The sequence below is a fragment of the Chaetodon auriga genome, chromosome 2 (genome assembly GCF_051107435.1).
Source record: "Chaetodon auriga isolate fChaAug3 chromosome 2, fChaAug3.hap1, whole genome shotgun sequence".
NCBI classification, from domain to species: domain Eukaryota; kingdom Metazoa; phylum Chordata; class Actinopteri; order Chaetodontiformes; family Chaetodontidae; genus Chaetodon; species Chaetodon auriga.
The window spans coordinates 7,685,282-7,697,585 of NC_135075.1; the positions used below are offsets into that span (position 1 = coordinate 7,685,282).

Sequence of the window (12,304 nt, forward strand, 5' to 3'; positions counted from 1 at the left end):
ACGCTTTAAGTCAAACTCTGGATCCGTTTAGTATTCGCTGTAGAGTTAAATTAGCTCCAGTTTGGCTGTGGGGGAAACTGTCCCTTTGACTCTCTGCATTTATCGACCAGCAGCTCCATCTTTTGATTTTTTCCCATAAACTGCTCCCCAAATTGTCTGAGCTAACATTAGTCTTCTCTGTGGTTCAGAGACCAGTAACCTAAACGGAAGGCAAATGTTCCACAGCCCATTTGTTGCTCCAGTTTTACTGGTGGAACTGGGGCTCTGAGCTTTTACTGGTTTGATCCCCACATGTTGATCTTTCTTTTTTTTTTCTTTTTTTTTTTGTTCAGAATCTGCTTTGACTGCAGCTGTGCGTTAAAACTTTGTTTAGCTTTCATCGGTTTCATGAGACAGCTGGTTTGCTTTAGTCCTCACAGTCTTATTTAAAGCTACTGAGATGTAGCTATGTGATAAGCTACTTTGGTTCCTTTCAAAATCTCCTTCAACTCTTTTAGAAACATATGCTCTGACTTCGTAAAATTCAATGTTGATGGCATTTAATGACTGAAGTTCTGATAATCTTTGATGTCTTAATATATCTTCCTCCTATGTGCGTATCTCCTGTTGAATACTATGCCATGGATATTTTCTGACAACCAAGCCACCACTCAGTCATATGTCATTTATATAGCCAGAAGCTGTATATTTGGCATCCACGCCAACCTGACTTCCTGGGTGCAGCGGTTTCACCATCCCCCTCCCAGCTGGTGCTCCTCTGATGATTGTTTTGGTTGGTTTTGGTTTGTGCAGATAGTCCAGCACTACACCACAGACAGAGAGGGCGGGATGACAGGACAAGACAATGGTCCGTTTGGTGTTGCTTCCTGCTAAAACTTCTCTTCCGCTCATTTGGGTTTGTTAATGTGAGGAGCAGAAATGACAGTAGGATGTTGTTCGACTGTTTACCCCACTGGCGCTCAACTCTAGACAGACATGAAGGAACAAACCATGCATTCCCACAACGAGATGAAACAAAATTTGATCGTATGACAAGGACATGGCAGGATGTCCATCCTACAGAGGATTTGACAATGGATCGTTTTTTTTTTTTTGCCTGGTGAGAGGAAGCGACTTGGAAGCTTGTGCTCCAGTGACAATGGCTGTTATGGGCTGTGACATGTTAACAGTTTAATGACTGTGGATGATCTTTTTTTTTTTTCAGACATAAAGCTTTTTCCAGCTTTCATCCCCTTTTCTACTTTCTGCCCTGTAATCCTGGTCTCATCCCTGCGTATCAGTGCTCTTTTTTCGTCTGACTGTGATTCTCTGTGGCATGCCACAGTGACACTGTAGTGAGGCTAAGGTGATTTGCCCAAACGCATTTATCTGTACTTGTACAACTGCTGACATTTCAGACCTTTCCTTTGCAGGGATTAAAGGCTGGGTTAGCCTCCCTGGCCCACGCTAGATTGAACCCGATGCTAAGAGTGCTGATCATCACTCACTGGCATTATATGGGATAATAACTTGTGGGATGGTCATATGTTCAGATGGGCTGTAAGGATGAGTTAGTTACCTGCTTCAAAAGAGCTGAACAAGTCTATAAAACGGTAGAGAGCTGTCGCAGTGCACAGCCCGAACGAGCTCTACACAAACGTACAAAAGCACATAAAACACAGTCCTTACACACAGAAACAGAAAGGGGTGAGGTATGCTAAAAGTTGACCTAGAATAGAAAAGATTTCGTCCCTGAAATGCAGCATCACGGTTGACACTCTGAGGAAGAAGCTCTGTTGTTACTTGGAATATTAATCTGTCCCCAAACCCATGATCCCCAGGGATGGCCTCTTTATCATAATCCACCCCACTCCTCCCCTCAGGCCTGTGCAGATCCAGCACTAACATCTTCACCAGGCTGCTCTGCACTTGTCAGCCTGGTGGGCTCGCCGTCTGCACCTTCACTTCCTCTAGAGGACCATCCGGACGTTTCTTTCCTGTGTGGCTCCTCGGCCAGCCATTGACCCCCCACTCACCCTGTAACTCTGCTCTGGGATTAGTCTCTGGCCTCGTTTGTCATGTCAGCAGGGGAGGATTCGGGGGGGATGGTGTGGTCCAGCTCAAAATGAAGTTACAAACTGCTCCTGGCGGTAGGCAGGCAGGTCACAAACTAATAGAAAATGTTATTTTGGCAGCACGCAGATGGCAGAGACCGAATGCTTCAGTTTATTTTTAAAAGGCTGTGCAGAACATGTCTTCATTTCTAACATGTCTGACCCTGAATGATCTGACAGGCTAACGTTTGGACAATGAATGTGTAGGTTTATTAAACACAATTACATCCAAATAGGTTCATTCATTTCCCCTGTTTGGACAAGCGACCCCATTGTTCCCACTCTGACAGCTGGTGTACTGGACAGAAAGGCCGGCCTGTATGTGGTAAACACCCTGATCCTGTCCTCAGCCTCTCCTGCACATGTTCACTCTCGTCCAGAGTCTTATCTGACCTGGAAACTCACCATGTGCTCCTCAACCAAGGAAAGGGGTGGATTTAAGGAGGGATGGGGTCTTCAGTTTGGACAGGCTTGCCCCTATAAAAGGGATTTTGTTGACCCTGTTGCTGAGTAGTGTCTCAGACAGACGGTGACTGTTCAGCAGAGCAGTAAGGAGACCGGAAGTTCCCAGCATTTCTGCTGAAAGCTGCAGCATTCGTGGGAGAAGAGAGGATGGCGGGACAAGACAATACTCTCTATACAGAAATCACAGAGCGCTGCTTCTCTCTGGTTAGTTTGTAGGCGGATTACAGCGAGAGTATCTGAAGTAACATTCAAGACTGCCAACACAAAAATGTTCTCCTGGAACCGGTGGCGAGGTAGGCACTATTATCTCACATCTCATGAAGAATCAGTTTGATGCAGTGGGGGTGAACTTTGGCAGCTTCAGGGAATTAATTCACTTAGGCCGTGTAAAATCACTAGTTGGAAAGCAGCATGGGAACGACTGGCCTCGCCGAAGGTGGCTGAACGACCTTGTGAGATCCAGTCTAATCCAGTGCCATTGGAGAGGGGAAACTGTCTCTAGTTCTGGATTAGGGCAGCTGTTGAAGGAGGTCACCCCAGACCTCGAATACATGTCGCAAGCTCCTCCCCCGCCACGGCTCTGATTGGCTGGGCTCTCCTTTGTGGAGGCAACACAGAGAGTTCTCGTTGAATGAAGTCTGCCTGTTGGTCTGACAATAGTCTGCATTGTTCTGTACCATCACAGGCTTCAGAATGGGGTGCATTTCACAGGCTTTGTAATGCATATGACCATGAGTCATCATAGGACATTCTTCTCAACTAGGTAACCATTTTTTTTTCTTTTTCCCGAGAGTCCACAGACTTGTGTACAACAAGAAACTGTTGGCGACTGCAGCAAAAAAGAACATTTTTCTGACTTCTCTGTCAGATCAGTATGCTCATGTGCTTGTCTGGTCTCTTTTGTTGTGCTGAAGACTGAGCACAGATTTGCATTGTGCAGAAAGCTTCAAAATCCAAAGTCCACATTGCATTTTTCCACACCAGTTAGAATCACACTAGAATCCATGTCCAACAATGGCACACATTCGTATAAGCTTAGCATATAGCACACAGACCAAACCAGACCATCTGGTTCTTGCGGTTTTAGGCGCTGAGCAGTAACTCCAGTGAATCAGAACTGCCAATCACACTGTTCTCGGGCAATGCTAAACAAGATGTTCACCACAAGTGAATTTACTCATTTTCACTGAGTGATGATGTTATTTCCTTGCTGTCGGCTTCCTTTGTTCCAGTCATTGCGTTTAATTTTACAGAAATTGGCAGAAAGGCAGTGTTTCCCTCAGTGGGGTTTCATCTGCTGGTGACTTTTCTTCAGCTGTACTACTGCAAACCACTGTATTAGGGAGGCAGCAGTTCATGTTAATATCTGGCACATTGCGCCACTGTACAGAGTCTTAACTGTTTTTTCAGAGCAGTGCTGTCATAACAGACCCGTCACAGTCAGTATTAACAGCTTGTTAGTGTCTTATCTGTGCAGGCTTTTTGGAGGTGAATCAGGTGACAGAGTGAGCTCAGGAGTCCCCCCCTCTGTTCATCCTCCCATCCTAGCCTTGTTCTCTCTGCCAGGCATGTGGATGCCTGGCTTTTTGGTCTTAAAGTGCTTTACCTCTCTTCCCCTCCTTGGCAACCTGTTGCCCCGGTGCCTGGGTCAGCTCACACGAGGCCGGCTCTATCATGCCTGACGTGTCTTGCCGTGAAAGACGACCTCCAAACTTGTTTGCCAATGTCAGCACATGTTGAGTGAGGAATGGACACTGACAACTGCTACTAAGCGGTGGGAGGAAAAGAGGAAAGGGGAGGAGGGTTGAAATGGAGAGAAAAGGTATGAATCTGTTTGACTTCATGTTCCCTTTTAATGTGGTTCAGTTGGAAAACATTCATTTGTTCACACTCGCTGTTTTCTGTCTACTTTAAAATGCAGAAGTCAAAGAGAAATGCTCCTTTCTGTCAGCTCCAACTCTCTCTGTGATAAGTTATTATCTTTCAGCATATACAATCACAGTCTCAGTGTAATCATTGAGAGATGGTTGTTCCTCGACCAAGACCTTTGATCAAATCACTATTTCAAACTTCCAAGTTGTCTGACAGCACAAACAAAATATATGCCCACGAGAACCCTGTTTTGTGATTGGCTCAGTAGGAACACACACAGCGAGTGTGAGTGAAGTGAGTGGGGAGAGATGTTTAACTTTTTGAACTACTGCAAAGCTGGTGTATTTCAGTCATTTAGACGAACAACTGGCAGTCACGTGTCAGTGTTTTCAAAAAAGTCAGTTTTACCTGCCCATCATACAACTGGAGTCGGCTGTTGAACGTATAGTTGTTCATCCCACAACGGTTGTTTAAAAGCTGTTTTCGGTGGAGGGAAACGCTGGAGTGGTGTTAATGAGAGGCCAAGAGTGAGAGACAATCCATGTATTTTCAAAGTTATCTTACATTTTTCTTGATATGATCTGTAATTTCAGTCCACTTTTTGAAAGTCCCTGGACAGATGTGTGTATGATCATCCAGTCAAGGTCTCACTGATCATCCTAAGTTCTTGTCCATTGCTTTTTCCCACCCTTTTCATCATCTGAACTCCTCGGGGGCTGTACAAAAGATGGATAACCTTCAGTTAAGCAACCCCACAATACCTACAGATGCACAGATGAAAATAATAACCTGCAGAAGAAGACAACAGCAACAGAGTCTTAAACATTAGCCGAGAGCCAGTGGAACGCTAAATAAACTTGTAGAAATTCTAACAATGACAAAAGAGTAAACATGTCGAGCAGTGTGCAGCCTTATGGCTCTGGTTTACAAAGCACAGTACTGTTAAAGTCAACAAGATAAATATACAGCATCCCTGAGCATTAACTTTATGAGGGTTTCTGTGGGGATGAATGCCAGCCTGCCTCTCAGAAGTCCATTACCCCATAACAGACTCAGCAGTCTTTATGCCGGTTTGTTTGTTGTTAAATTAAATGCAAGCCACACACACACACACACACACACACACACACACACACACACACACAGAGGACCAATTGTGCCTTCAGTTTTAAAGACCTCCAACCCTGGTGACACGGCAGGAACGGGAGGTGTGAAACAAAAGGGCCAAAGAATGTGTGTGTGACAGGTGCTGGGCTTTTTTTCTGTCATCTGAAACATGTGCACTCTCCCCTCTCCCTCTGATTGTTCTGGACACATGGGTGGAGCGCAGGAGCCTGCTCACGCACCCCGCACATTGACAACCCTCATACACCCTGTTCCAGCTCTGTTTGCAACAGAAACAGTTGGCTCGGTGGAGGCCACCAGGAAACAAACACACACCTGAGCAAAGGCTGAGTTATGCTTTCGATAAGGGAAAGATTAGCCTCTCTCAAATCTCATGTCTCTGTCACTGTCAACAAAAGCAGTGGAAACTTTTATGTCCTGTAGATTTTTTGGGGAGATCTGTGTGATCTGTGTTGAGACCCTGGTGTAGCAAACACTTTTAATAATACCAGCAACCAAATACTCCAACTATTATTCATATTTATATAGTTTTTTATTTCTAAAATATTGTTTTCATGGGCCTCTCCATCTGTTTCAGTGCAGCCGTGTCTTGCACTGCCCCTGATGGGGTCACACACACGCTAGAGCTGCTGCCCTCTTCGCTCCAGTAAACGGGACCGTGGCCACGGCACTCCACATGCCAGCCTCACAATTACGCTCTTCGTTAGTCACAGCTACTGGAGCTGCTGCCAAGCACTCAGTGGTCGGTCCGTGTCCCTGCTCTTGTTTTACAATATTTAGATAAGCAGGTTGCCTAGCAGCCATGCTGAATAGACTTTGTACATGGTTTATACATAATCAAACAGAAGTCATCTTTTGGCAGATCACTCCTTGTATTATGTTGAGGTGCAGGCCCCGGCTTGCTCTGTGAGAGCAAATTACCTGTGGTTTCTCAATGTTGCTTCATTTTTAGTGTTTTTTTTTTACCTGCACCGCTAAGTTTAAATTCCTTCCTCTTCCCTGAGCGGTGACTTATTTTAAGACTGGTATCTGAGGAGAAAGAAGGGTTTATGTTTCTAAACAGGAAATAGTGCATCTGTAAATGTAGCAGCCAGGGTGGACCTTGGCACTTGTTACTGTGCCTGATGAACAGAGTGCTAAGGTTTCCTCCATGAATGCAGGCCCTGTGCGAGAACTCAGCCTGCACTGGTCCACGGGGGACATTCACAAGCAACAGCTCAGAGTAGTCTGCTGTTGGAAGAGGTTAGAGGTTACTTTACAAGAGTCCTAACTGGTAAATGGGAGCTGGCTTGCTGGTTTTGTCTGTTATCTCACCTTAAGTTTATGGACAAATGAATGCAGTAATCCCCCCTATTGGCTCCGTTTCTGAAAGCGTCCTATCGCTCCATCAGTAATGCCACAATGGCACTGAAGCATAAAGCTGCAATTCAGCCATTACTAGATTATCTGATGAAACACTGCTACCATAGTTTGGTCAAAACTCTGTGCTACACAGAGAAAACAATCTTTTTTCTCTCTGTGTTGTTTATCTTTTGGATGAAATCAACAGCCACATTGGTATTTGAGTTTGTTTCAAATCCAAAGCTGGACAATGACACAAGGCTGCTTGTTGCCCTATTTCTAGTGAATGTATTGTCCAGTCCTCTATGTTTACTGCTGCCGGGAAAAGTGCCATTTACACTTTGGCGTTGGCTTCGAACAATGGGGCAGATTCCATGAGCTATATTCTGTTGTTTCCCTCACGCTGGGAAACCGCTCTCAGTTCTAGTTATTTTTGGAGCCGACTAAATTGTGGATGATAGATGAAGTATATTTCCTTCAGAAGGAGACCTCTGGCACTTTGGGAGTGGGAGTAACATGATGGTTAAGAAGGTGTGCTTGTGTGCACGTCTTTGGTCTCAGTGGTAAGTTCTGCCTGCAGAGATTTTTTTTTGACAAGCTTTATTTTTAGTCCCTGTGGAACAACTTAAGGCTACTGAAACATCTCCTTGTGAACAGATGGGAGACAAAGATCATGTGTGCCATGGGAGGAAAGAGAGTGTTTTACTTAACACAAGAACAAAAAGGACATAGGATTTCATACTTCAATTTCCAACTATTTCAAAGCCGTTGCAAGTTTTTTCGAATTGTCAGATGTCATGAATGTGAGGATGAGAGAATGAGCACAATTCTAGTGGAATCTGTAAAATCCAATTAATTCTCAACTGTCTGTGTTCACATGTTTACTGACGGCAGTCAAGTGCTGGTGTAGGACAACTCAAACCCATAACGCAGATCTCTGGCATACAAGTCTGCTTCAATTAGATTGAGATTCCCCAGAGGTAAATCAGGTGCTGTGTCCCTCAGTCATAGGACTGTGTGTGTGCTAAGTTAATTTTAGTTCAATATAAAACATTTCTGTTGGAGTTAGCCTCCACTGAGCTGCTGCAGACTGCATTCCAAACCATTTATGAACATTTGCAGCACGAGGCAGACCGCCTCAGTTGTTTGGAGCCCTGCACTATACTTTTATGCCTGCTTCTCATGTCAGTGTATCGCCTAAAGCCTAGTAGGCTGCAGTTCATGTGCATGGTATTAAAGCTATCTTTGCACCAGACAGTTCTAGGAACTAGGATGGATCTCTCTTCAATTTCAGTTGGTCCACTTCAAGCACTTTTATTGAATTAGGAGAATGAAGGACATCAAAATGTGTTGACCTCAGTCCAAAGACAAGTCCCTTTGTATTAGACAAACTCATGTAATGGACATCTCTCATGTTGGTCGAGTACTCTCAAAACTGATGTTCCAGGAATTTCAGAACCTGAACACTGGTCTGTCTTCCTGCTTATCTGGTCGTGTCAACAGAGCCCAGCAGGCCGGCTCTCAGCTCTCACTGCTGTTTATTTACCCAGAGGGAACAGTCCTTATGCAACCACTACACCCTGTGCTGCTAAACCCGTCAGCCATGGCCTCCACAGTTGACCCTCAAACCCTGGTTTCCTGTTGGGGTGTTCAGGATACCGTCCAGCATGTTAAATTCTGTGCTGGTTTACCAAGTGTCATCACTGCAGTGGGTTTTTGGGATCTCAAAAATGCTTAGAGAAGAACTTGCAACCCCTGCTTTCTTTCACTCCGTGTTCACAAGGGATTGGTTTATTTTGAATCAGATACAAACACTGCATGTACAGAGAGTGACGACAAACACAGGGCGGAGTATTATGGAATGCAGCATGGAGAGATCAGTTTCTCAGTGTGGGAAGGCCTCTTTTGGAGGCTGGAAGCAGTGAAAGGATGAAGGCTCTGGTATGTGTGGCGTGGCATTGACTGTTTGGCCTCTGCTTTGAATGCCCCATTATTTGCAAGGCTGCCTGCTCATTTAGTGTTGCGGATCTAATCAGTTTGAAAGTCATCTTCTAATTGTTGGGCCTCATTGTGGGACCCCTCTTTGTAAAAAGGCAGACTGTAAACAGTCAGTCAGTTGGTTGGTTGATTGCTTGGAAATTATGCTCTTGACCGACCAATTTCTCAATGGTCGGTCAGTCACCAGTGTTACTTTTATAAGGAGAAAAGCGCTTCTTAATCCATTGGATTAAGACATTATTTATTTTACGGGCAAATGGATAAAAAATAACAGTAATAAAATGCCGATTTAAAAAAAATAAAAATGTAGCCCCCCAATCGATTGGTTGCAGAGTTGGTAGAATTTCAGTTGACCAAGATCTTCTGTGGTTGACTACAGCTCGACTGAGGTCTGGGCTGCTTGCCTGATGTGAAGGATTGAACAGATGGCTTCCCAGCATAGAGCACTGGGACACATGGGTAGACAGTATGTGTAAGGCTCCTATATCCTCTCCATGCCCTTTCTATGTTAACTGGCTGTTAAATCGACCTATGGAGAGCGTCGGGCCAGTGCTGGCAGCACATAAAAGAGATATAGATTGATGCTTTGATACTTTGATGAACAGGTATGTCAAAGTTACTCAAGGCTTTGCAGTTAAAAGAACAGCTGTTGTTCACGGTGACATTGTAACCCTGGCAGACCTGACTGGCACCACACTGCTCTGTGTCTATTTCTGAGGCCGGGGGTGCACACAGGGTTGATTTGGCCGGGACAGGAGAACGAATGTGGGTCTTTGGTGGACATTGTAAGCACTCTTTTCCATGCTAAGCTTCGCGCTCCTTCTGATCATCACAGGTAGCTTGGACGGCAGGCTCGTACCACAAACAACTGTGACGGGGGCAGAAGAAAGGCTTTACTGTCCCGAGAAAGCTGGGACATATCCAATCCTATGATGGATTGTTGTGACACTAATTCCTCCACGCTGGCACTTCTCTTTCAAAGCTACTAGGCTAGAGTTGGGTGGGATACTGAAGAGAAATGACCTAGCCATGCCAAGACCCTCAAGTGGTCATTACAACAGACTAGAAAGGAGAGTTGTGAGTCCTTCCTCTGGCTCTGCTCTAGACATCTACTGTGTCTGAAACTTAGGAAGGGACTCTCACTGGCTGTTTGCAGTGTTCCTGTTCCCACATGGATTTGCTGGCCTGCATTAGGGAACTAGATCAAAGGAGACATAATGGAGCCCTGCTAAAGGGTAGCATGACCTGGATATATAGCAGCAGCAAACTGCAGTCCTCACTTATTTGTCATACATCAACTCTGATTTTATTTAGAAAGCCAGTAATACGGGGCGATATCATTCAATTCCAATATGCCACATGCTTCATTTAACACAGATAGATGGAGTGTTCTATAATTTCTCTGCAATTCAGTTCATGGTCTAATTGTGTGTAATTGGTTGTCCCCCTTATCTGTGTCCTTTGCATGTGTACATTTCTGCAAACTAGGTTGTCTTTCGATCTTTTTCTCTCTGCCTTTTTTTGCACCTCCCCTCTCCTCTGTCTCTTTTTTTGTTGTCTGTGTGTATTGTGCTGAGCTGGCTGTTGTCACTCTGTGATTGTAGTTTAGCTCAGTGGTTTTTGCGTTAGTGGCACTCAGAGCGTATGGTCCTCTTCGGGCCCTGCTGACTCCATGCCTGCTGTCTCACTGAGTGTGTCCACCTGTCTCCTTATTCAGGAAACACACATACACACCATCACTCCTGCTGCTCCATTGCCTACCAGAGAGATTACATCATTGCTAACACACACACACGCATGCAGATGGATACATGTAGGGGACACAAACATTGACACTCTCTCCATATGGGCAAGTGGGCATTTTTGGGCCTCTCAGTCTGTCAAACAGTGTGAGTTGTTTACTGCTTGTCGAGTTGATTAGAACTCAGGCGTGACCATGGCCTCTAGTGCATCATCGTATCCTGTTGCTGAATAATCTGTTGCCATTTTCAGCTGTAAATTACACTCTACTCTTCATCTCGTCTCTTCTCATTTAGCTCTGACTGGGTGGAGATCGTGGAGCCACGCTCCCGTGAGCATATGTATGTGAACTTGACCACCGGTGAGTGCGGCTGGGATCCCCCTTCAGGCGTTCCTGTACGCCAGGCAGACGGTAACCAGTGGTGGGAGCTGTTTGACCACCACAGTGGCCGCTTTTACTATTACAACTCTACTGGAAGGCGCACAGTCTGGCACCGACCCCAGGGAGCCGATATAGTGCCCCTCTCCCAGCTCCAGGCTATGAGACGATGCAGTGAGGCCAAGCGGGCTGGAGGGAGCGTGGACAGGCACCACCATGGGACCACAGGGAGTATCAGCAGTGTAGGGAGCCAGGGGCGCTGCACCCCTCTGCCTGAGCAGGACGGAGACAGCCCTGTCCCTAGACCTCTGGACACCACGGAAGAGGCTGCCAACCCCGAGCTGGACCCGGCAGTGGACAGCAGATTGCAGGGAGATGGAAGCAGCACCGAACACAGCACAGATGGCAGTAAAGACCCACAGAGGTACGTAAGCCTGACAAACCTTCAGTAGCCTCTACAGTAAGCCCGGAAAGGGATTTGTGCTTAATCATTAGTGGATCATATTACCAGGAGAAAAGTGGGGAAATGTGATAGTCATCACAGCATGTGGTATAGTGAGTCGTAATGACTTTCAAATGCTTCTGCTATGAGACCTCGCAGGGTTATTTCAACTTTTGACCATTCAGACTGAACTCAAACTGCTTTTTTATTTTCGTTCTCACTTATCTGAACATTCCATATGTCCTGTGTTTCCATACTATTGCCTGTGAACCATGCACAGCCATTTCAGCAAATCGCTACCAAATGGGGTACATTACAGAGCACAACATCCCCAACCCCCCTCACGCAAGGGCTACTGGTGCAGAACGGACCCTAACAGTAAGTCATTCAGAGACCCCATCATGTGCTTGGCGTTGTGGCCTTGTCCAAACCACCGTCTCTTCCCTCCAAGCCAGATTCCAGACATGCCACTTCTGTTTCCCCTGGCACAGGGCCAGTGTGGCCATCTTAGTGTCCTTATGTGTGCTCACCACCACCACCCTCCTCCAATGCTCATTTCATTTTCCTAAAACAAATCTAGGCCCCAGGCCATCCAAGACTGTAACGCCTCTTATGGGTGAGAGCTTAAATGTGCATGCATGAGAGGCATGTGAGAGAGTGTTGTCTGTGGTTAATAACAAGCAGAACCACTACATTCCAGCTGCCTATAAACAAGGCAAACCCTGCTGGTTTTCAGAGGCTCTGCCGTGGCGATTCTGGCTCTCCGGTTCCTCTGGACTCTTCTTGTACCTCACCTTTGGCCATTAGGAGGTCTGTCCTCTGACCCTCCAATCCTTTGGGATGATGTAA

General features: G+C 45.8%; 1 protein-coding gene across 2 annotated transcripts in view; it reads left to right on the plus strand.

Moving 5' to 3' along the window:
• The window catches only part of arhgap46a (Rho GTPase activating protein 46a), a 31,985-nt gene that overhangs the window by 714 nt on the left and 18,967 nt on the right, over positions 1-12,304 (plus strand). For both annotated transcript variants that reach the window (XM_076751959.1, XM_076751967.1), the window contains exon 2: positions 10,931-11,437. In XM_076751959.1, the coding sequence (XP_076608074.1) occupies positions 10,931-11,437 (507 nt within the window). The remainder of the gene's footprint in view (positions 1-10,930; positions 11,438-12,304) is intronic.